The following is a 23763-nucleotide window of genomic DNA, read 5'->3' on the forward strand; positions in this document are numbered from 1 at the left end:
AGAGGGATCGTGCCCCTTCACCGCGATGCAAATCGTTGGGCACTGGGAGCGCATCTCTTCGGTCGTGAGGTCAACCACATCCACGGCGTTGATCAGACCCACCGTTTGTGCGTACACAATGTCCCGCATAGCCACGGACGCGTCGACAAGAGCCAAACAGGCTGCATTGATGCAGGCAGCCTTGTCGCTCCCATCTTGTCGCAATACCTCAACACAGATGTGGATCTGCGAGTTTGGGTACTGCGACAGTAAAACTACAGAGCGGGCCACTTCCAGCACAGCTGCACTCATTTCTTCTGACAACTTAGATCTTCTCTGAGGCGCACGTCTCTTTTCCCCGGCAAAGGCGGCAATGGCAACTTCACATGTAATAATGCACTCATTGTATTTGCTTTCCAACCTATTCGTGACCTCGCGGGGGCCGTACACGGAGGCGCACACGGTAGCCAAGCCACTCATCACCGTACAGCAGCCATCGCATCCCAGCACCTTGCCAAACTCTAAAGTCATTCGCCTGGACTCCTGCGGCCGACGGCCATCAAGCCGTAACCCCGCAGGGCTGATGTATTCCTTCTTCTCGGACATGGATTCCCCCTCCCCAATCACCCCCGCTGCAACTACAGAAGTCAAAATTGAAAGCAAATTATATATATATATATATATATATATAATTCAACAGCAGTTTGCACGGCAGATAATAAAATGAACTGAATCCACTTTAGGTGCTAGACTGCTGAAAACGTTGGTAACACAGACATAGAAAAAAAAAAGGGTAAATTCCTCATCACACCTTGTTTTTCCACCAACACAAAGCAAGAGTATGGGAGAGGAAAGGACAAAAAAGAAAGAAAAGACCCTTTTCAGAATTACAGCCGCCACTCGTATTGGCCTGTTGTTGTCAAATAGCGAACCCACTTGGAAGCTGAGTAGCGGAGCAACGGCTCCTCTACCCGCAGCTCCTTCACCCTAAATCCACTGAGTACATGGGAGGGAGTTGTGAAACTAATCTTGATGGGGGGACGCGACCACACCTGCTCTGAAGTGGCGATGGTCGGGGCGAGCAAGACAATCTCGGCAGTAAGCAACAGTTCCTCGTCATTTTGAGAGACACTCGGCAATTTCCAAATAACGGCATGTTGAACGCCGTCAAACTGTACTCTACCCCGTGCAACACTCAATTTTACGTCTGCCGTGTTTTCAGGGCACGGAATGCGTATTTCCACATCGTCACACCGCATCCCCTCCTTTATATCACACTTCAGCCCAAAGTCAATTTCTGTGCGTGTTTTCGATACCTCCCTGACGTGTGTGTGCAGCACCTTCAGCGGAGGCGAAGAAGCTAAGGCGGCGCGGTACCGCATCAGCAAAAACTTGCCGTCCAACGGTACAAAGGAAATAGTCCGATCCGCTTGCAAAGAAACACACGGATGATAAGAGGCGTCGTTCAGATTAAAATCGTCGTTGAGCTCAATCTGACACTCGGGCATGCCCGATAAAAAGTTTTTTACCATGACGCTTCCAACAACATTACTCTCCAACACCTGGCCCCTCTGGGAGACCAACACATATAGTTCCTCAGAGACGTCAATAAATATTTCATTCACGCGGTAAAAGAGGTCCCTTTTTCTCCACGGCATTTTCCCCGTCAGTCGCGCTGTCACACGCTCCGATTGCTCCGGCTTCTTCATCAGTGCAATGTTGATACCCTTGACGCCAATAAATGTTTTCAATAACTCCGCCTCCATCGTCTGTGGATACCCAAAGTCCATCGTTTCGTCAATAATTTGCTGTAATGCAACAAAATTGTCCTTAAGCGTCTCCTCGCTGATGGTGTCCAAGTATGCTTGACAGACCCCCAAAAGCTGCAACAAGTACTGGAAACAGGCAAAGCAATTGGTGTTTCCGTCAGACACGAGGACCACGTACACATCTCGGTATCGCACGTGCACATAGCAAAGGTCATCCAGAATATTGATGGGACTACGCTCTACCTCGCTGGTTGAGATGAGCCGGTTACGAAAGCTCTCGGCAAGGCCTCGCACGCTGAAACCATCGCGAAACGTGCGGGAAAGAGCAACGTCCCCTCTTGAATTCAAAAACATGAGAACGCCAATCATTGTACTATAAGAAAGCAAGTAAAAAAAGAAAAAAAAAAGGAAAAAAAAATCTTCTAGTAAATCCTGCAATCACCACTAATGCCAACATGGTCCGAATTCTCTCACGGCACCCAGTTCAGTTATAAGACTTCTTCAAAGCAAATCAAGGCCTGGTTTAGCTCTTCTCCTCAGTGACTCCAAATTCACTCGCTATATTTTGTTTATATTCGGCTTTCATTTCCCGTCGCCGTTTTCTTCTCTCCAGCGCCTTGCGGTCCCGTACCTCGTCGTACACGGATACCCTAAGGTATCTATCTTTATCCACCCTAAAATCATTCAATGCCTCAAGGGCGGCAGAGGCCGCCTCGCAAAGCTCGTACACAACAATGGCACAACCTTTGGTGGAGGCATCATCTCCCAGGCGCAGTTGTTGGATTGCACCATAGCTTCCAAAGACCTTGTAGAGCTCCTCCCCCCGACACAGCTTCGAGGGAATTCCAGTGACTAAAAGAATGCGCTCATCCGGCATTATTCTAGAATAATATTGCGGTAATTCACTGTTAGAAAGAGAAAGGCCATAAGAAATAAGAAGTCACAGATAAACACATCATTTCAAACCGCATCATCTAATTGGAGTTGCGAGGGAAAAAAAGAGTGTAGGAAAAAAACTCAGAACATTTGCATTTTTTCCTTTTTTTTTTCATATTGCTGCCGCCCTCTTTTTTTTTTTTTTTTTTTTTGCAGTTGTTTTCTTCCCACCTCTTAATTACTTCATAACCACTAGGGGAGTGTCATGCGGCGTATTGAAGTAATAAATCATAAATGGAAGAGATGCAAGTGACGGTGCTTCCTGGAACATTTGCACCCACAAGAACGACATTTGGAAGAACTGTGCTCAAGAATGAAGCTTGTACCTCATTTTGTATCACTACAAGGGCAGGTTTTATCTGTCGACAGAATGACTCATACCCCTTTGCTGTCTCACAAAAAAGGATCCGGTGTCGAACAAGACCGCTTATCCCCGTTAACATTTCGAGGACCTCATTTTTCTCTTGTTTGCAATTAACTCTGCACATCAGATATACTTCCATATCAACAGCAAACACCACCAGGGCCTCCTTGGCGTGATCTCGCCATTGACCTTGTTCAGCGAGAACCTCCCAGGCAATGCATACACGGTGCCCCTTAAACTGCTGCTGCCGCATCCTATTAAGAAGAGATGGCTTACCATCCTTTGAATTGGAAATGGATGGCGTCACTCGTCCATTACCCCTTGGTGCACTTTTCAGCAAAAACACGTAAAAAGAAACGGCACCAACAGCTGCCGCAAAAACCAACCATGCATTTGAAGCCGTCATGGATTGCCAAATGACCTCAAATAATGGTTTTCGAGCCATGCGTGTCCCGTTCTGTATTAGGAGAATAATAGAAAAAGTAAAAAAAAAAAAGTAAAAAAAAAAAGAGAAAAAAAAAAGAAAAAAAGAAATAGCAACAATTAAAAATATTCTGCTTATTTCTGGAAAAGGAAATTATAAGCAAAAATAAAAATAAAAATAAAAATAAAAATAAAAATAAAAATAAAAATATAGAAAGGCAAAAAGAAAAAGTAAAAAATAATAATAATAATAATAATAATAATAAAGTAAAAAAAAACACGCAATAGATATCGCTAAATATTCAAAAAAATAACGCATATTAGCTCTCATATATATATATATTTGAATTTTTTCGTGATAACAATCCTTTGCTCATTAGGGTTTCCAGACCCTTTTTAATATCAGCCACTGACGGTGCAAATCCTGCTTTTTGAAGGGATTTTGTGATAGCATTACAGAATTCAGTGTGTCCAATCTTTTTTTTGCTCTTGATTATTTGAATTGCGGCCGCCTGAATACTGAATGAAATTGAGGCTCCCAAAGGCTCACAATGCGCTCGCGTCTCCCTATTCTTCTCCAGGATTCTGTTTCCACTTGTAGCTCGTACACGAAGCTTACTTCTGGGATTATCAAAGGCTTGATTAAAGGCATATCGTAAAACATCATCGACACGGTCAACAGTTATCAATCCCAATTGAGAAAGAGATTCCAATTGAAATGAAGCATCCCTTTCAATCAATTTCGTCTTATCACATATTTCTTGCAATGATAAATACTCATTGTTTTGATCACTGTTTTGAAAACAAAGAATTGTACTCGCAAAGGCAGTTGGTGCAACAAGTTCATATATTTTACCATGGTTCAATGTGAAAAACACCGTACCCAGAGTTGTATTAAAGGAAAGTTTTCTGCCATTATGATGGGGCAGGTAGTAGGAACGAAAAAGCTGCATACAGTTTTGCATACTCTCTGGAAGATCAGGTGCCAGGTCTGTGTATTCCGGCCAAACGCCAGCTGTTATAACAGTAACATAAAATTCATGTGGCAATTTATTCCCCGTCCCAAGAGAACGAATAAATCCTTTATTCATTTCCCTTCGCATTCTTCCGTCTTTAATCATAATTTCCAAATGATTAGCAGATTCTCCACATTCATTTCGAATTTGATCAATTAGAAATGTTTCATTTGAAAGAGGATCCTCCGGTTTGGAATTGATCAGCCTTGCTGCAAGCAATAATTTAAACGCATGATCAAAAACCTCTTTCGTTCTTAAAAGACGAAATAGACCAAATACATCTGCAACAAGCCGCTCTAGTTCAGCCTCAGAAATTTTAGATTTTACTTTTGCATCGTAATAATAAGCAAGTTTTTCAGCAAATACAGCACTGTCTTTGACTATTTCAGTAATCGCTTGGGATACCGGTGATTGATTAGAATTCGAAATAAAGGGCAAATTTGAAATCAAATTTTTTATCCGGTCCCTTAAATTTAATATTTTTTCCACTGCCGATACAGGAGAGGCGTTATCCACATCGGCTAATAATTCGGATCCCATTTTTTTCGCTGTCCCAACGATCATATCCAAAAATGCCTCCGATTCATTTACTTTTCCTAGAGCCTCGGCCAAAAGATGAAGCGATTGAGTCTCCATTCCTCTGAACATAGAAGAGCCGCCCCCAGCTTCATTGTAAAGAAGCTTCGTTGTGTTTTCTTTTATCAGCAATATTCCCAGAATCTTTTCAACACGCTGGGCTGTGCTTTCACCAAGAATATTAGAGACATTTGTTTTCGATTCTTCAATTACGCCAACCACCCACTCAAGATAATTTTTTGTGCCCAACTCATTTAGTTTTATTCCCATTTCCTGTCGGTACTGATCTGCCAAAGCAGAAATGAAGGGATCCTCTATGTAAGGTTCGAAAATATTATGTCGATATGATTGAGAAAGTCTCGAGGCCAATTCCTTTAGAACATTTTTAGAAGTTTGATCAGAAGTGAAACTTCTTCGAACACAAATGGAAAACATTTCAGATATCTGGGTATTTCTCAGCACGACTTCACAAAAAATACTTTCCCCCATCTGTGAAATTGATTGTCTGTGGCATGTATAATTGTTGTTAAGGTATAATAAGGTCTTGCTAATAAAATTCACTGCGGAACTAAAATCATCCCATTCGGTTTTAAGGCTTTTAAAAAAATTTTCACTTGTTACACTGAGCAACCGGTCACGGATAGAGTTTACATGCGTTGCAAGAATCGCCTCAAGATGGTCAAAGAGTATTCCACTACCTTGTTGTTGACACATTTGAAATACGGAATGATGTACCTGCTGAAATGAATATTGAGACATCACCTTGTTGAGAATAGAGAGAACTGTCTCTCTAATAATTTCCCATTTTTCATCCTCAATCATATTTGTGGTTTGTCTTATAGAGCTGAGTGTCATTTACTCTGAAAATTCCTTCGTCAAACAATAATCAAATATATATATATATATCACTTTTACTAATTTAGTATCACTAAAACTTTGTGGAAAATAATAAAAAAAACGCTTTATAAAGCAAAAGTAAACAAAGAGAAAAAGTTCGGAACATAAAAGCAAAAATTCAAGGTTTAAACCAAAAGTTTTAAGCCCATCACATTAAGGCAATGCTCACCTTTTTTTTTAACACGTAATTTATGCCAAATCATTTTGATTTCTTTTCTCTTGTGTCTGTTCATGTCTTCATTTTATATTATATCTTCTCTCCTTTTTTCTCTTCTTTAAAAAAAAAAAAAAGCAAAAGTGCTTACGTTCGTCCCGTTCTTCAGTATATGGCTCTTTTCATTGTGTATACGGGTATTTTTTGGTTTAAACCGGTTATCATTCAGTCTTCTTCTTAACGGACCGATATACCCCAACCACGACGGCGTGATCCCTTTCAAATGGCTCAAGTGAGGCTTGTTCTAAAGGCTTTAAACGGTCCTTTCTTAATTTATTCAATTCGGATGCAATCACAACAGGAGCCTCCAAGGTTGAATCAATACAGTTTGCCTTGATTGAAATTACATAATGGCCTCCGTTCTTCAAAAATGCCTGTGCATTAAGAGCAAGAATACGTGCTTGATCTGGTTGGGCAACATCCATAAATACGCAATCAACCATAGGCACAAGCATTCGATACTTCATGGGATAACGAGCGTCTTCAATAATGGGAACAATGTTGGGCCGTCTTTTCGACATATCAACAAGATCGCGACCACTGCGATTCGAAAACTCTATCGCATAAACCATACCTTCGGGTCCAACCAAGTCACTCACATGACTCACAGTTGTACCGCTTGCACCTCCCAAATAAAGAACTTTCGATCCTGGTTTCATATGAATACTCCCAACACCAGCATAAATGGCAGCGGCAAGCTTTGAACGATATGGATTCCAAAGACGATATTCTTTCTTCTCATCACCACCTTGCGTTGCCCCTAGTTCAATCCTTTTTTCTCCGTAAACTGAAACTCCAGGAACCATGTTCAGAGTACAAAGCGAATCGGCCTTTCCTTTGGAAATAAATACTCCAGGGTGAAGCATGTGAGGTTCCACAACAACCTTGGCACCAGCACCTCCACCGCGGCCTCCCCGCCCTCCACGGCCAGGACCACCCCTTCCAGCGCCTCGTGACGCACCGCCACGACCTCGTGCAGAGGAACCACCGCCTCTTCCACCACCGCGAAACCCTCCACGACCGAATCCTCCACGCATTGCGCTATTCTTAAATTCGATATCGCAGTGAGAATTCATAAATTGAAAAAAAAAAAATGAAAGAAAGAAGAACATATAATAAATAAATTAAAAGAAGAACAAAAAAAAAAAATAATAAAATAAATTTTCATTCAAAACAAAAGAAAACACAGGGAATAATAATAATAATAATATTATTATTATTATTGAAAGTAATAATGATAGTAATAATAATGACATAATAATAAATTAATAATAATAATATAAACAACAATAATATAAAATAATATGAGTAATAGTAAAAATAATAATAATAATAATAATAATAATAATAATAATAATAATAACATAAAAAATTAAAATAATAATAATAAATTCAAGGATAAATAGATAATAAAATTGGGTACAATTTATTTTCTTCTTTTTTTTTCCTTTTTAATTATTCTGTATTATGGTAAATGGACATAATTTCCATATGCATCATATGATTAAGAAAGACTTTCAAAGTGTCATACAATTAACAAATTTATATCAATTAATTTTTTTTTCCCTTTTTTTATTATTGAGAATGTTGTTCAAAAAAAATCTGTAAAACGTCTCCTTTTTTCCTTCAATGTAACAATATTTGAAAAAAAATAAACAAATAAATTCATACAAGAAAACTAAGAGGAGGATGGCGCGAAGAACTTTTTTGTAGTGCGATTCCCCGGAATTCTTTTCGTCTCCCTCCGGGAGACGCCCCACAAAGTATGGAGCACGCGTCCGCCGTAAAGATCTCAGCTTCCGCGCCCCCTTCCCTAAAAGGCCCGCGGCCATTTTTTCCCAACAAAAAAAAACGAGACGCACAACAAAAAGGGGAGTCGCCAACCTGCCGGTTTCCAAAAAGAAGAATAGTAAAAAAAAGAAACAGGAACACACACTTGAATGCGGAGCGCCTTTTTGGGAGAGGCAAAAAAAAGTCTGCGCAGTCCGGGAATCGAACCCGGGCCTCCCGCGTGGCAGGCGAGAATTCTACCACTAGACCAACTGCGCTTCTACATCCAGAATCATTTCCGTGACGGTCACTGTTTTAAAATTCAGAAACGGAATTATGTTAAAGGATCGTTTTTGCCTTTATCGATTTCGCGTGGCCGCTTAGCTCAATGGCAGAGCGCCGTCCTAGTAAGACGGAGGTCGGGGGTTCGATCCCCCCAGTGGCCTCTTTTTTTCCGCGCCGCATTCAGAAAAGAATAATCTTCCGGGCAGCTGGCCGGATCCTGAAATTATCTATATAAACCAAGCAAGTTAGGAAAAAAGGTTCTTTATTTAATTGCTTGAATGTTTTCTTTTCATTCAATATATAGAATTCTGTGGATCATCCTTCTCACAAGCTCCTGAAAAACTTTATCCTACCCGCGGTAGGTGTCAAATATTCCCCGAAGGAGAACTGGATTTAGTATTGCACTCGTGAACAATCACCTGAGGATCTTGCGTTCACAACTCCCTGCGCAAGGCTTGGAAGTACAAAAACAATTTACATGCAGGATTCTCGTTACGAGGATGAGAAAAAAAATTTTACATCTAACGTTAATGGGAAAAGTGATCCGTGACGCGACTTCTCGGATTGCTTCTTCGTTTGAATGACAGTTTTTCTTTCTGTTCGGTAAAAAAAAGTGAGTTCGAAACCCATGGAGCGTTGTTTTTTCTCCGCTTTTTCTTTTTGCGTTTTTATAGGTTTTTCTTTTTCGGCTTCATTGGGCGGGGGTGCGGCATGCTATTTCTTTGCTCTCTGAACCGCCTGGTGGAATGGGCGGTCCCATTTCTGGGGGGCGCCTCGATCGCATGCTGAATGTCCTCGACCCGCACTCCAGCATCGTTATTCGCTGTCCGGAGGATCCATGTGACCGAGTGTGCGCAGTCGCCCTGACAACCGGCACGATTCCGTAAGCATCTCCCCGCGAATGGCGCACGCCCAGGACGCACCGTTCTCCTCACAACTGTCTGCATGCCGGGGCCTGGCGCGGCCGGCGTCGCAAAGGCGGCCCAAGACGCATCCAGGAGCTGTGACCAGGCGTTGCACACATTATGCATTCCAATGCGCCGTAAAATGGTGCGACCGCGATCCTCCGGACAAATCCCCGCGATTCGCGCGGAAAGCCGTTCACGTCAGAAAGTCATGGCGGCACCGCGAACGGCATCTAGCAAACTCTTTTCCTGCAAAGCTTGTCCTTTGAAACTCACCCTTCGCGACAATCTCAGCAAGAATAAAGCATTAAATAACAATAATAAAAAAAAAAAGGGATGAAAACATCATGTTTGTTGTTCACCCGGCCCCCGCGAGGCCAGAGAATTCCCTTCGCAAGCTCCCGGTAAAAATAAAGCAAAATAAAGAGCAGGGCGACTCAAGGAACATGCAAATCTTCACCCGGTTGTTTCCCTCATATGGACGCCTGCCGCTGACGCAGGCACGAGAAACAGTCTCTACATGAATACGAATTGCACCCCACACATTCTCACCCCCGATATCCTTCCTCTTGTTGAGGGTTGTTTCCTCCTTCCTTCTTCATCGTTCAGAATTTACATAATGGCCATAAACGCCTCGGATGCAAAGATGCCCTGCGCTTCTGTAAGGAAGAACTCCGCAGCATCGTCGTCCACTTCGTGATCGTGAAGGAGTTTGTCTGCGCGAGGAGCCGGGCTCAATGGGGTTCGTCCATCCTCGTCCACCAAAAACACACCTGGCGTCTCACCTTGCACAAACAAATGGGACGGCTGCGATTCACCGGAGCTCCGAATGAGCAACACCACGGCATTATTGGAGCACTTCACGTGAAGTGCGCAAAGGACCTCATCCATGAGCGATTCTTCCAGAGGGATGGGAGGAACCACACCCTTCAGTGCCGCTGCCACGCTCTCAGACCACTGCATCTTCCGAAACGACGTGGCCTCTTCTTTGCGCTCTATCCAACGTCCCAGCGGGCCATATCGATCCATTCTCATGGTAGGCGCTTTGATTTCACATGGGCCCCGAGAAATTGCAAGGCCACAGGACAGCCACTCCATCGTCCTTGTAAGCAGCACAGTTCTCGTGGGACAGCACCAAACGGACACAATAAAAGGCTCATTGGGGTCCCGCTCTGGACTCAAGCGCTCGACACGTAGCGGGAAGTACATGCTCTCCGCGGATCCCCAAGCCGCCCGCAGGCTTTTGAAAACAGAAGAGTCTAAAGGGCGCCGCATTTCCACAGAAGGAACGGCGCCACTGAACGCCACAGCCCTGGGTGTGTGGACAGCCTTCACTGAGCCGAACCCAAGCTGCCCACAGAGGTTTTCTCCAAAGGCGAACAATTTCCCTGTTTGCAGTAGGACAAAGGAATGATTTCCCGCGGCGGCAATTTGGCGGATGGTCAATCCAAACAAGAGACGAATAGACTTAAATGTGGGTTGGAGCACCGGACGCCGCCTTCCTCCCAGTTGCCCCGACACACCAAGACCACAGGCGTAAACGCAGTTCCGCAGACTCGTAAGTAGCAAAGTGTGAAAAGCACCACATGCAACCGCAACTACAGGTACCTGGAGCAGCTTTCCGTTTAAGACGTGTCCTTCGACTCCATCCATTCCACCACCAAAGCCAATAATCATCTGCGGGGAGGAAAGTCTTGGCAGCTCCCGTTTCTCACCAGCATCAGATCCATCTGTCGCATGTGTTTCCTGTTCAAAAGGCAAATTCCTCCACACAGTGCCATCGCCCAATTGTCCATGCTTGTTACTGTAGCCAAAAGAATACACGGTACCGTCCTCTTTACAAAATACAATGTGGGTATCACCTGCGGCGACATCTCGAACATGTCCATCCCCACCCTCGATAACGGTCCCATGCCGTTCCGGAGAGTCCGGTGCCAGCAGCACGAGACGGCCACTACGAAACAGCGCGACTCCGTAGTACTTGGAGCAATAAACCGCCTTCAAAAGAGTTTCGCCCTCCACAATATATTTTCCAATAACAGCTGCCGTCCTCTCACATGAGGAAACCGCACTTGGTGACGCGTCAAGCAGAAAATAGGGCCTCATTTTCCAATCCGCTCTCCCCAAGGAAGAAGAATGAAAAAAGAAAAAAGAAAAAAAACATTAATAATTATTAATTATTAATTATTATTATTACCGTTACAAATAATAATAATAAAGAAGGCACTCAAAATACGCGCACAGGAAGAAAAAAATGTCCGCTGTTCGGCAAACAAACGCAGAAAAAAGCTTCTGCCCAAATATGTACTCCTGGGAATAAATAGGACCATTTAAGCACGCATTCATGTATGCAGGCTAGTCCTCCTTACTATCTTCCTTCAATTTGGTTTGAAATTTGGATTCGTGGGCCTGGAGCAGCCCCATGATGTCTGAAAGCAAAAAGAAGGACCCGGTAACAAAGACCTGCACCGGTTTCAAGGCATCCTCGCGTTCGGTTGCAGCGGGAACGGCCACATCAATCAGTTCTTCCAGCGAGGAAAACGGGGCTTTACAGGGAATACATGGAACCTCACGATACATCTCTTTCCAGCAACTCGTCACGGCTGCTACTTCGCCTCGCGCATAATCGTACCTTCCATCCGCCGTGTTTCCAGTCGCCTTCCGTGGATTCACCACAAATGCGGCAATCATCTTGGAAAAACAGTGAATAAAAGGCATAAACGACTTAAGGACATGCGTCGCATCCCGAGTGGAGTAAAAAACAAGCACGCGACGTGGATTCGCATCTCCAGTTAAGGAACGGCTTTCCTCCATAAACCAGCGGGTGGCACACGTCAAACTCTCATACGTGTGGGCGCAGTCAAGGTAAAGCGTTGCGCCCGTTCCGCCGTGGATCGACAGCACCTGCGAACGGCCTGGAAGAGTCATCGTCTGCAACACTTGACGTTCAGCGCCACTCAGAGGCAGGGTAGGGGGAATTCCTGCCATATACCTGGCCGCCAGCAGCGCCAGTTTGGAGTCCTCAATGACGTGGTTTCCCCCAATAGCCAGGGGAGGCCAATTGAATATGGGCAGCGTCTTCTCGTCCACAACCACAAAGGGAGTCTGCTGGCCACGAGCATGTTTCTCCATCACAGTCAGCGTGGACGGGTGCCACTCCTGCGGTGAGGTGTAGCAAATAACACCGGGCTTCATAATACCGGCCTTTTCAAGGGCAATTTCCTCTATGGTGTTTCCCAAAACTTCTGTGTGATCGAGACCCAGTGAAGTTATGACAGTCACCTCGGGCGAAATGATATTTGTGGCGTCGATGCGGCCCCCCACGCCCACCTCCACAACCACCACATCCACCAACTCCTCAGCGAAGATGTACAGCGAGAGTAAAAACAGGAAACGAAAGAAGCTTGTGCGTTTCGAGAGATCGCGGGAAATTTGGCTCTCCGAGTTTGAAAGATCCGCAATGCGGTCAACCAATTTGAAAAATTGCCTCGCGAATACATCCTTGGGCAAAAAGGCATTATTCACCAAAATGCGCTCCCGGACATCCACAAGGTGTGGGGAGGTGAAAAGGCCAACCCTAAGCCCATACGCCTGCAGGAGCGCCGCGGTGTACGCCGCGGTTGTCCCCTTTCCCTTTGTTCCCGCCACATGGACAAAACGAAGCTTGTCAAGATAACCCTGCATATTGAGACGGTCTATAAAAAGCCTTGTGGTCTCAAGGTTGTTGCAAGAGGAGGCCACCTTTCCTATTGCCCAGCTCTCGATTAGACGCACCACGTCGTTAAACGTCCTCCCACAAACCGCAGCGTTCATACTCATGATTTAATTGAAGGTACTTCTGTCGGCGATGGCCTTCGTCGCTTTGAAACCGCAAAAAAAGAAAATAAGTAAAAAATAAGTAAATAAACGGCGGCGGCAGCAGACGAAAAGCCAAAGAAAAGTACTATAAGCCCGGAGAGTGTCCTGGCCCTTCCTCCCCAAAACATATCACAGGGAGGAGCAAGAAATGAATCGGTGTAAGAGTGTGGAGGAAAGAACGGAATATATAATTCCATGTGCACCCCAATCAAGCGGTTGGTAAGCAACGATAACAACGCAGCGTCCTACCCACCGTTTTTTCTTTCATTTTTGCTCATTTTCACCACCGCTTCTTCCTCATGAATGGCTTTTGCGTGATAAAGCGACAAACAACATCATGATTAATGAGTTTAGAAACGTGCGGCAATCCTTCCCCTCCCTACCCCCCCCCCCCACATGAAGCAGAGAAAAAAGACTGAGAAGCAACATCACCGTAAACCACAGCAAGAAGAATAGATACAAAGGGGGATTCAACGCGTGGTGCTATGCATCCATATTAATGTCAAAATATATATATATATATATATATATATCTCCCTCCACTCCACTTCATTCAGGGGAATCCCACAGAGTCCGCTTCTCACTCAGGGACGTGCTCAGCATCCAGTAACACTCCATCCTGCACGCGGTCAGGAACGAGACGATGATTCTTGGATGGGCCTTTTCTCTTTGCGGTTTGGTCACTTTCCACGACGCGAGCCACAGTAACATCAAATCCGCACCGGCATAGTGCATCAATTGCCGCCATCTGCTTATCACTCAATCTATCATTTGGACTCTTCACCTCCACAAGTTTAAATTCCGTCTCAACGAGGGAGAGTGGTGTCTCACGCCACAGGACGAGGTCGGGGAATCCAGAGAAGCAGATGCTGTAGCCCTCCTCCGGCGGAGAGAGGTAAATGCGGCGCAAAAGAGCGCACAGTGGGACCTGCGGAATCGCCTGCAGGAGACTCAGCAAATGCAACTCCTCAACATCTACCTTCTGTGACACGGAGGCGTTGTCATGGAAAAAAAACGAGGGAAGTAAATCTTCCTGCCTCTCGTCTTGGCGCAGATTCGGTTGCCCAAGCAACACCAATTCCCCATCTTCGCTGCTCAGCAGGCTCACCTCGCTCACACTTTCACACTGCAACTCTTCGCGGCCACTCAGCCCATCTCGCACGGGGTTGGAGTCGCTACTATTCGGGGTGTCCTTCAATCGGCAGCGTCGCTTCACGTATTCAATGAGCGTCTCTCGGGAACACGCCTCAAAGAACTCCAGCCGCTCCTCGATGATGCGTCGACGCCGCTGGCAGAAAGCCGTGGAGGAGATGAGGTCAAGGGGGTGGTCCTGTAGTGGGGAGAGCCAAATGTAATCTGGCACGCCAGCTGCCGTCGTCTCCAGCTCCACCCCTTCACATCCATCCCGAGTTGGAACAAAAACATATGCATCCCACAGAAGAAGACGCGCCAAACATGCAAGCCAGCGCCCTTCACAGTGCAGCCCAAGCCAGCCAGTGTTTTGGCTCGGCCCAGCGCCAAACCAGCGTAGGGCATGTTTCTCGACGCTACAGGACGCCATCGAGTGAGATGGATCACCCCAAAGATTTGGCTCCATTGCGTCTCGGGTGGCGTATATGGTCAACTCCTTCGCTACCAAGAGTTGATTGGTGAAACAGGTGTGGGAAGTGGGAAGAGGCGTCCAGCGAAGCAGAGAGCAGTGCAGAGATGCAAGCGTCCTCTCAATGGCAATACGATCAAAACGACGACAGGAATGGAGTCGGTGGTGCTCGTTGACAGCGTTATATAACGCCACACTATTCTGGGCTCCGCGGCTGGTGCCCTTCACCGACGGAAACACGGCAGAGAGAAGACGAACGCGACGCTGTAAAGTCACGGGAAGGCTCTTGAATGACTCTACGCAGACACGATGATGTGTCGTCAATGAGTGTTGCCGCCAGACTCGCTGCTGTTTCTCAAGAATCTCCAACGCCGCCTTTTTGTTTCCCAGGAGCGCGAGATTCTGGGCCACTCGGTGCCACCACTTCCCACGCTTCTGGGGGCGGTAGTAGAATGGAAAAGTGACGGCCCCGCATGCCGATTTCACAATGTGCACGGGCTCCTCCAGAAGTCTTTGCAACCACTGGTTGGCCAAGTCGTACCTTTTTTTGTACTGCAGAAGAGGCACCAGAAGCTCCGCACACGCGAACCAGGCGTACTTTGGAAGAAAAGGAAGAAGATGTTCGTATAACAAGCCACCCCGCTGAAGCATGACTTCGACGGTGAGGATCCCTCCCTCATTATTTATGGCACCCGCTTCCTGGGAGCACATCCTGCCACACGACACAGGGTCACTCGGACCTCCGGAATTATTAGCCTCTGGATACTCTCGTTTCCGTCCCAGTGGCTGTTGTTGTTGCAGCAAAACGAGAGCATCTTCCACGGCATTGTGAGATGCCATTGCGAAAACAAGACCCCCGCCCCTCCCTCCCTTGGCAACAGTGGCCTCAATCAGCTTCTGATGCAGTCGCAATGCCCCCACATAACTCGTGAGGGTGCCAGAGGAGGAGAACAAACAGAGCGGTGCCAAAACTGAAAAAGGGCCCTCGCCAGAAACACCATTTATCTGCCACCACGGTGGCGTCGGCATGCAAACAACACGCACGTCTCGCCGCAATAGAAGCCTCGGCGCCAAAAGCCAAAGTGCCGCGGAGAGTGGACGGGTCGGATGAAAACGGCCCAACACCGAAAATATGCCACCGGTGCCGCAATGGCATGTGAGAACATGGAGCAACTCACAAACTCGACAAACGCTCTCCTTAAGTCGTTTATGGACACGGCAGATGGGCCCGACAACCGCGTCCCAAGTAGCAGCAAACAAGGTCTCAGAGCAATCCATGGCGAGAATGTGGTGAATGAGGTCTTCCTTGCGCGACGGCAACCCTGTGGGGGATCGCCTCACACCTGCAGGGCTCTTGCCTGTGGTGAAGTCGTCCGTTCCCACCTCCGCGGACTTAATGTTCACCGTGTCACCATCACAATAATCATTATGACAGACTTTTGTATCCACCTCTCCTTCTTCTTTTCGCTTGCCACGTCTTACATCCTCTCGCTGGAGCTGAGCCAATTGCCGGAGCTCCCTGACCCTTGCCGTTTGCAGTACCTCCTTTACGTCCTCACTATTATTCGTCAAGAGAAGTTTAGCCACCCCCTTTCCATCCATTATACGCAGGAACGTGTCATCCTGGCTTATTTCCTCCTCATCATTTTGTTTTTCCACAAAAACTGTGCTGAGTCGATCCAACGCCAACCGAACATGTATTTGCTCAGCGTACTGCTCTTCTATCTGTCGCACCTGCATCCAAGTGGGTATTCGCAAGGCAAGCCTCAGGAAAAGCTCCAATTCTTCCCCCATTCTGATGGATGTGCGCATGCCCGCTGTCACGCGTAGGGGGATTTGCAACAGTGTTCGCCACGAGAGCAACTCCGCGGCATCTATCACGTTCCCGCAGTACCGCAGGATGTACCAAATAGCGGCATGGAAGGACTCCACCATGGGCGTTGGTGTTGCCTCCCACAGGGCAGGCCTTGCCACGGCGGTGTCCTCCTCCACCATTGCGATCTACCCGCCGTGCGGCATCCAACCCAATGAAGGGGCGCGCCACAAGAAGCCAGTCTCAACGTTATCCCACCACTTGTAACGAGAGAGAGAAAAAGAAAGAGAGAGAGGGAGAGAGAGAGAGGCACCGCAAAAAAGAGAAATAAAGGGGGAGGGAATAGCGTAGCCTCAGGCGCCAGCCGGGGGTGTGGTGGCGTGTGTGCATACAGGTGGAATAATAAAATAGCAATAACAACAACAACAACAACAACAACGGTAACAGAAAAGGAAAAGATCACAAATAAACGTGTCGGTGCATTTTTCCGTGCGTCCTTTTCACGCAATCCCCACTTCTCTTTTTGTTTTGTTTTGTTTTGTTTTCAGGAAATATTTAACGAAGACGTCATCCCAGTAAACCCATGGATGGGCATGAGGAATACAAGCAGGCGGACAGACAGACAAAAACAGAGAGAGAGAAAAAAAACACAAAATAATAATAATAATAATAATCCAAAGCCAAACAACGATAACAATAACAAAGGAACCCTGCAGCACATGATGCCACAAGTGTCAATAAAAATAAAATAAAATAAATAAAGCCAAAAATGAGGGAAAAACCTGAAAACATTGCCGACGTTATCCCGCAAACAAACGTCAGTGGGTCACTCTCGTAAAGTAATAATAGGAAAAAGAAGAAGAAAAAAAAAAAAAAAAAAAAGCAGCGGGGAGGAGGAGGAGGAGGAAGAGGAAGAGGAAGAGGAAGAAGAAGAAGAAGAGCATATCTCCCCTCATTCCCCTCCGCACTACTAATACTAGTAGTAAAAATAACAGGTCCTATCACTGCCGCCCTCTTTTGTTTTTGGTTTTTCTTTTTTTTTTTTTTTTTTAATGGACTCATTCAAATGAAACTGTCGCGACTGGATACCTGCGGCTTGCCAATGGCGTACACTTCAAACCCAATTGACATCAGTTTCTTCTCATCGACGACAAGACGGCCGTCAAAGACCATCGCAGGCTTCTTCATCACCTCATAGAGCCTCGCGTAGTCCATCGTCGTAAACTCGCTCCATTCCGTCAAAATAACAATTGCGCTTGCATTTATGGACGCCTCCAGGGCAGAATCAACAACCACTACATTCTTCAACATATTCTCAACACTTTCTCTACTGTGCGTCACCGCATCTCTCTTTAATCGATCGTACGTGCAGCTTTTAAGCAGGTGTTCCGTATTAAAGAAGTTCTCGAGCTCCATTATCACCCGCTCCCTCTTTATTTTGGGGTCGTAAATGCGCAGCATGGCGCCCTCCTCCAGCAGTCGCGCACAAATGTAAATGGAAGCGCTTTCACGTGTGTCCCCGGTGTCCTTCTTGAAGGCAAAGCCCATGATGGCCATGGTTTTTGTTCGAACGGTGCCAAAAGAGTTCTTGACAATCTTGTGGTAAAATCGTTCCTTCTGGTAGTTGTTCATCTTTACAACCTGCGACCAATACTCCGCCGTCTCGTTGAGGGAGAGTGACTGGCACAAATACACAAGGTTAAGAATATCCTTCTGAAAGCATGAGCCACCAAAACCAACCGATGGGTTAAGAAAAAGATCTCCAATGCGTCTATCGCCGCCGACAGCCTGGCGCACCTCCGTAATTTCGGCCCCTGTCATCTCACACAGCGGCGTGATGGAGTTGATAGAAGAGATGCGCTGAGCCAGAAACGCGTTCGCAACGAGTTTGGAAAGTTCGCTGGACCACAAATTTGTGCAAATAATACGCGACTTGTCCACCCATCGCTCGTAGATGGAGGAGATCAGTTCAATGGACGCCTCGTCATCGCCGCCGATGAGTACACGGTCGGGTTCCAGAAGGTCCCGGACTGCCGTCCCCTCCGCGAGAAACTCCGGGTTGCTGATGATGGAGAAGGAAACCTTGTCGCTCTTCCTGTGGGCGCTGAGGATGCGGCGAATGGAAATGCTGCAACGCACCGGCACTGTGGACTTCTCAACCACGACGTAATGACCCTCGACAACGGTCTCCCCAATGAGACGTGCACAATTTTCGACGTACGTGAGATCCGCAGCAAACCCCTCACCGACGCCATTCTCCTTCGTTGGGGTATTAACCGCCACAAAGATCACATCAGCCCCCTTCATGCAGTTCCTGTCGCAGGTAAAAAAAAGATTCTTGTCGCGTACTTCGTACACAATTTCGGCCAGCCCAGGCTCGTAGATGGGCAGTCCTGAATTTTCCCCTGGGGAAGAGATGGGGGCATTCCACGCAGCGATCCTCTCCTCAGAGATGTCCATCACATACACAGTGAAGTCTGGGCACTGCTTGGCGATAATTGCCATCGTCGGGCCACCGACATACCCGGCGCCAATGCAAACAATTTTCAGTTGGCGAGGCTCAGGCATTTCTCTTTTCTTTTTTCTTTTTCTTTTTTTTTTTTTTTTTCGTGTTGTTGTCTTTTGTTTGTTTGTTTGTTTGTTTGTTTGTTTTTTTGTTTACCTCCGTTTTTTTATACTTTTTTTTCCCCCTTTTATTTGTGTTGTTGTTGTTGTTTTCGCTTTCCCACAATAAAATTCCTCTCTCCCTAAGCGGTACCACGCAAAATGTATATCTATATAGATAGATACGTATCTTCGCACTGGCAGTGGCGAGCCAAAAGAAAGAAGAAAAAAAAAAGTTCTGTGGCACACACACACACACTCTCTCTCTCTATCTCGCTCACGCACCACAACAATACGGCACAAAAAAAAAAAAAAAAAAGACAAGTGCCAATAATAACGTTGCCACTCACAATTTCGGAGGTTTCACCTCTTCTTGTCGCATTTCACGCGGCATCCGCCCTGTGCTTTCCTGATCTGCTCCCACAACTGTCGAGCCTCAGAAGCACTGGGTCGCTCCGCGGGGTCCACGGCCAGAAGCCGCAGCAAAAATTCTGTGACTCCAGGCCCCACGGTGTCAAGAGCATGTTTTTGATGCGGCTGCAGAACCTCGTGCAAAGTGCGCCTGCCATCCTGCAATTCGGCCGCGAGAAAAAACAGTCGGCCAAGATTTGCTCCCCCAAATAGCATGACGCCTGTCAAAAGTTCGTAAAGCAAACATCCGCAGGCCCAAATATCCGCTGCGAGTTCTCTTTTCACATGGCCTAAACCAGACGATGCGGGAAGGGCAGATGAGGCAGCCGAAGGTGCGGCCTCATCATGGCATTTTCCGTCAGTAAATGTGGCGCTCAACAATAAGAGTCTCTCCGGCGCCTGCACCGCCTCCGTCCCCCTCGTGGGAGCCCTGCGACACGCCCTGCCATCAGCAGCGGATTTGTTGGCGCTCCGCACGGCAACCATTTCCTCCCCAACCAACTCGCTTACACCAAAGTCACAAATTCGGATGGCAATGGGAACACAGATTTCCGGCTCATCGGTTCCCCTGTAGATCCCACGCGTGCCCTTCTTTTCCTCCTCCGCATTAGGCACTGTGACAGGGGATGACGACGCCACCCGGAAACTCTCGATGAGAATGTTGTCTGCCTTGAGGTCATTGTGGCGTATGCCACGAGCATGCATGAACTCAACTGTCTCGAGAATCTGTGCAAAGATGGGTCCACACACCGAAAGGATGCCACCTCCAGACAAATGTGTCATGGAATCCGAGACCAATCCCCTTGAGGCGCCAAAACAACCCTCCTTCACTTTATCACCGACAGGAAAGCCACTTCTCATCACTCGCCATTCGCGAAGTGAGCCGCCCTCATATAGCGGCATTGCAAGAACATAGTGTGAAGCGGTACAACCAAAGAAGAGAAGTTCGCAGATGTGTGGATGCCATTGAAGGTGAAGTAGAGCGGTCACCTCTGTGTGGCAGCTCACCAATGCAAAACATTCATCCTCCATCTCGGGCCGGTTGATAGAGACCATCTTCAGTGCAAGAGACTGTGCAGAATCCACCAAGTTCAACTTGTGCTGACACAAAGAGACTGGATCACAACAAGAGTGTGTTGCGGCAAAGACTGAGCCATAACTGCCTGCGCCGATTCGTCGTGTTATGATTATCCCCTCAAGTAATTTTGGCTGCGGTAACAGCAGTCGCCGCAGCACATCCACCCCAATCCACACAGGGCTCGTCTGCATCTCTCTTGTGACAAGTTCATCAAAGAACTGAACGGAGGTTTTGTTCGCCGGGCAACGCATGAACTCCTCCAACTTACGAAGGACGCGTACAAGAGGAACATTCCAGCAAACGGAGTCCAATTGAGGCCGCTTCGTTTGGTTTTTTGCGATTTCGCGAGCAGCCACAAGGCCGGACTGGCTTATCATCCCACTACTGCGTCCGGGTAACAAGCAGCAGAGTAAGAGCAGCACTTCCGCCAGCGATGCCGGATCGTCCAGTGCGGTCATCCGTCCTTGCCCCCTTGAAGTGCTGGTGATCACAGAAAAGCCGTCTCCCAAATGCAGCTTTTGCGAGGGTGAGGTAATTTCCAACGGCGGTAACAGCGGTGTCGGTTCACTGACAACTACCGTCGGTCGCACCCCTCCAGCCTCCACGACAGTCATCGCCCCGTTGGAAGTGTAGTACTGCGGCAGGGGCAAAGCCGCAAGTGGAAGTTTGGGTATAAAAGGCTTCACGGTGTCCTTGACGCCTTTCGTCCCCACACCGCTGCTGATGTTGACACGGTTGTCCAACAAGTCTTTCAGGGAAGAGGCGAGTGGAGTTAACGCTGGCGTCAAATTCATGTCTCGGACTGCAGACAGTAACGCCCTTGATGGCGCCCGTGCCTCACCGGCCAACTCGCCCATAACAGCAGCATTCGGCAGCATGCAGCTCAGCGTAATGGAAATTGACAGTTGCACGGCCGTGCTGTAGGCCTCCTTTTCCAAAACAATGAGAGACCGCAGCGCCCGCAACAACGCCTGGACGCACGGATGGCTTAAAGACTGGAGCTGATGCATCCTCTCTACAAGACAGAAGTAAAGCAGGCGCGTGTACGTCGTCGCGTATTGACCGGAGGATCCTCCAAACGGTGGGGCAAAAACGTCCCGTCCAGGACTCGTGCAAATTGTTTTTGCGGAGACCGCAATGATCTGTGACGCCACTCGCTGAAGCTCTATTATTTGCTCCCTCGCAAACTCGTCAGGCTGCATCGAAAAAAGACGCGCGCATAGTCCTTCGGTTCCCTCCAAAAAAAAGGCTGCTGGGTGTTTGCCGCACCTCATCCCATCACGCTGGAGAAGGCAGATGAAATCAGCATGGGAGACGTAATCGCTTAAAGCAAAAATATGTTGCAGCACCCGGACGCAGTGCTCATGATAATCGATCCCCGCCACCTCCGGCCACCATGCAGACGACGAGGGCCAAGCAGTCACGCATTCCCCTCCCATAACAAACCGCCGCTCCATCACGGAGACATAATACACCTCAAGAGATTTCCGCAAAGTCATTGTAGCACGCGCCGCGGCAGTATTATGCTCCGAGTCGTTACTTTTCAGCATTGTATCGCGGAGGAAACTCTCGAGCATCCTCCCGACGCATTGGGGGGGAGCGCGCACAAAAGCGCTCCACACCTCGACGAATCCACGCGCACACAAATCTCTCAAGCGGTGTTCGGCGTCACCCACGACAGAAGCCAAAAAGGAGGAAAGTATTGCTGCCATCGCGGGAACGATGCTCTCAAAGACGGCGTCAACAGCGGCCAGGAAGAAATGCGACCCAGCAGCAGCACCCTTCACCAAAACGTGTTTTTCAATGCTGCGTGCAAGGCCTGCAAGGAGCCACGCCGCCGTCTCTGAGGGTTCATTTGCCGCCGATAAGAACGCGGCACGCCAGAAGACTACAAAGTGAACAGACCCCGTAGTCTCGCAGGTACGCGCTAACACTGAAAGAAGAATATCCGCTGCACCTGCGTCTTGGCGGAGCAGCGCCGACACTGTAGCCGCGGCTAACTCCTCTCCGGCGCATCTCTTCACAGAGACCGAGAAAGACAACGATCGAATAGAAAACACAGCGTGTAAAAGAAGCAGAGAATGGACGACGTGTGTGCGCCTCGCCGCAGTGCCTCTCGACATCATAGCCAATGGAGACACAAGTAAGCTGCCTTTGTAAACATCTTCATCACGATGTTCGCCGTGATCGTCCTTCCGCCCTTTTTCCACGCGAATGAAAGAACGTACGGTATTCGCCCTGTGGACTTCAATCAACTGCCCAAGCAAAATTGGATACACCTTTTCCCTAACTTCATCCCCACCAACGCCGAACCGCGCATCAAACTCACCGGACCGCTTTGACAACACCAATCGCGTTTTCTCACATCCGTTAATATTGAGGGCGGAGAGAAGAACCGACATTTCGACACCACTAAATGCCGCCATGCGACAAGCAGCTGGCCCGATCACCCCTTCTTCCTCCTCTTCTCGAGCCGGCACCATAAGGCGACGATGAAGAAGGCAACACCGCCATGAAGAGCAGCTCCAAAAGAGCCGTGAAGCTTTCGCCGTCAATGGCGGCCACGGCAGACCTGACATCATTTCTCTAACCAAATCTGCTGCAGCAGAGCTGCTGGCAGCCGGTAATAAACACATCTCCGCCATGGCACAGCCTGCGCATGTAGTAATTTTCAACAACTTTCGGCACGCAGTCTCCTCGCTCCCCTCCTGTGAAGCAAAGGCCCCAATGGTGGGTCGAGGAGCAACAATATACGCACATAACAATGAATTGGAGACATTTTTCAATGTACATTCTCTCCAGTGCAGCGCCCCTCCTCGTCTCAGAGTAGCCGCGGTGCATTGGAGCAGCCTCGCCGCCTCCGCAACGTCCAGCCTGCAAAAAGCGTCGCAAAGGCACGGAGAGAGAGAAGAACTGGCATCCCCCCGCACCCCATCCTCTCCCGCAACGGCACGCATCCCACAATGTCCTCGTGTCTCTTTCATTGCTTATTTCCACCCTACACGTCGCAAAGATAAAGTGCAAACAAACGCAAAATAAAAAACAAAGAAAAAACAAAGCCAAACTCACTTCAAATTGACGCCATAAGCACCAAAACACAAACTCATTCACACGCAAAGACAAATAAGTACAGAAAGAGAAAGCGTGAAGGAGGAAATAAATAAAAAAAAAACAGCTGCAAAACAACAAATGTAAAAAAGCTTATAAAATGACTATAGAGAAAGAAAAATTAAATATATATATCGATAAAAAAAGTACGTGCTAT

At 47.4% G+C, this 23763-nt stretch overlaps 11 protein-coding genes and 3 non-coding genes across 14 annotated transcripts, besides 21 other annotated features; 2 read left to right on the forward strand and 12 right to left on the reverse strand.

The window, feature by feature from the left end:
• Positions 1-585, reverse strand: Tc00.1047053509715.9 (exosome complex exonuclease RRP41A, putative; the record flags this gene model as incomplete). The annotated part of the gene is made up of 1 exon (XM_808366.1): positions 1-585. A coding segment is annotated over one exon (585 nt), but the record flags the coding sequence as incomplete, so codon positions are not given.
• Positions 1-23763: part of a sequence feature (heterozygous, non-Esmeraldo-like haplotype) that runs on past the window's edge.
• Positions 645-670: a microsatellite.
• Tc00.1047053509715.20 (clathrin coat assembly protein, putative) lies at positions 867-2117 on the reverse strand (the record flags this gene model as incomplete). The annotated part of the gene is made up of 1 exon (XM_808352.1): positions 867-2117. The coding sequence occupies one exon, from the start codon at positions 2115-2117 to the stop codon at positions 867-869; it is 1251 nt and encodes a 416-aa protein (XP_813445.1).
• Positions 2138-2166: a microsatellite.
• Positions 2272-2625, reverse strand: Tc00.1047053509715.23 (RNA-binding protein, putative; the record flags this gene model as incomplete). The annotated part of the gene is made up of 1 exon (XM_808364.1): positions 2272-2625. One exon carries the CDS (start codon positions 2623-2625, stop codon positions 2272-2274), a length of 354 nt encoding a protein of 117 aa, XP_813457.1.
• Positions 2816-2836: a microsatellite.
• Positions 2888-3493, reverse strand: Tc00.1047053509715.26 (hypothetical protein, conserved; the record flags this gene model as incomplete). Its single annotated transcript, XM_808365.1, has 1 exon — positions 2888-3493. The coding sequence occupies one exon, from the start codon at positions 3491-3493 to the stop codon at positions 2888-2890; it is 606 nt and encodes a 201-aa protein (XP_813458.1).
• Positions 3526-3582: a microsatellite.
• Positions 3634-3749: a sequence feature (A-rich).
• Tc00.1047053509715.30 (cullin-like protein, putative) lies at positions 3792-5918 on the reverse strand (the record flags this gene model as incomplete). The annotated part of the gene is made up of 1 exon (XM_808353.1): positions 3792-5918. The coding sequence occupies one exon, from the start codon at positions 5916-5918 to the stop codon at positions 3792-3794; it is 2127 nt and encodes a 708-aa protein (XP_813446.1).
• Tc00.1047053509715.40 (fibrillarin, putative) lies at positions 6336-7286 on the reverse strand (the record flags this gene model as incomplete). Its single annotated transcript, XM_808354.1, has 1 exon — positions 6336-7286. The coding sequence occupies one exon, from the start codon at positions 7284-7286 to the stop codon at positions 6336-6338; it is 951 nt and encodes a 316-aa protein (XP_813447.1).
• Positions 7257-7335: a sequence feature (A-rich).
• Positions 7366-7539: a microsatellite.
• Positions 7540-7567: a sequence feature (AT_rich).
• Tc00.1047053509715.45 lies at positions 8152-8222 on the reverse strand. The gene has a single exon. It is a non-coding gene; the product is annotated as a tRNA-Gly (tRNA).
• On the forward strand, positions 8319-8390 carry Tc00.1047053509715.50. The gene has a single exon. It is a non-coding gene; the product is annotated as a tRNA-Thr (tRNA).
• Positions 8419-8547: a mobile genetic element.
• On the forward strand, positions 8577-8686 carry Tc00.1047053509715.55. Its single transcript, XR_008255626.1, has one exon. It is a non-coding gene; the product is annotated as a small nuclear RNA (snRNA) U4 (small nuclear RNA).
• On the reverse strand, positions 9747-11240 carry Tc00.1047053509715.60 (hypothetical protein, conserved; the record flags this gene model as incomplete). The annotated part of the gene is made up of 1 exon (XM_808355.1): positions 9747-11240. The coding sequence occupies one exon, from the start codon at positions 11238-11240 to the stop codon at positions 9747-9749; it is 1494 nt and encodes a 497-aa protein (XP_813448.1).
• Positions 11288-11330: a sequence feature (AT_rich).
• Tc00.1047053509715.70 (folylpolyglutamate-dihydrofolate synthetase, putative) lies at positions 11490-12953 on the reverse strand (the record flags this gene model as incomplete). The annotated part of the gene is made up of 1 exon (XM_808356.1): positions 11490-12953. One exon carries the CDS (start codon positions 12951-12953, stop codon positions 11490-11492), a length of 1464 nt encoding a protein of 487 aa, XP_813449.1.
• Positions 13500-13525: a microsatellite.
• Positions 13573-16587, reverse strand: Tc00.1047053509715.80 (hypothetical protein, conserved; the record flags this gene model as incomplete). Its single annotated transcript, XM_808357.1, has 1 exon — positions 13573-16587. The coding sequence occupies one exon, from the start codon at positions 16585-16587 to the stop codon at positions 13573-13575; it is 3015 nt and encodes a 1004-aa protein (XP_813450.1).
• Positions 16674-16714: a microsatellite.
• Positions 16812-16844: a microsatellite.
• Positions 16927-16950: a microsatellite.
• Positions 17059-17079: a microsatellite.
• Positions 17142-17167: a sequence feature (AT_rich).
• Positions 17255-17345: a sequence feature (GA-rich).
• Positions 17421-17456: a microsatellite.
• On the reverse strand, positions 17468-18973 carry Tc00.1047053509715.90 (UDP-glucose/GDP-mannose dehydrogenase family, NAD binding domain, putative; the record flags this gene model as incomplete). The annotated part of the gene is made up of 1 exon (XM_808358.1): positions 17468-18973. The coding sequence occupies one exon, from the start codon at positions 18971-18973 to the stop codon at positions 17468-17470; it is 1506 nt and encodes a 501-aa protein (XP_813451.1).
• Positions 18973-19013: a microsatellite.
• Positions 19027-19065: a microsatellite.
• On the reverse strand, positions 19373-23482 carry Tc00.1047053509715.104 (protein kinase, putative; the record flags this gene model as incomplete). Its single annotated transcript, XM_808363.1, has 1 exon — positions 19373-23482. One exon carries the CDS (start codon positions 23480-23482, stop codon positions 19373-19375), a length of 4110 nt encoding a protein of 1369 aa, XP_813456.1.

This window comes from Trypanosoma cruzi, genomic scaffold (assembly GCF_000209065.1).
Source record: "Trypanosoma cruzi strain CL Brener 1047053516417 genomic scaffold, whole genome shotgun sequence".
NCBI classification, from domain to species: domain Eukaryota; phylum Euglenozoa; class Kinetoplastea; order Trypanosomatida; family Trypanosomatidae; genus Trypanosoma; species Trypanosoma cruzi.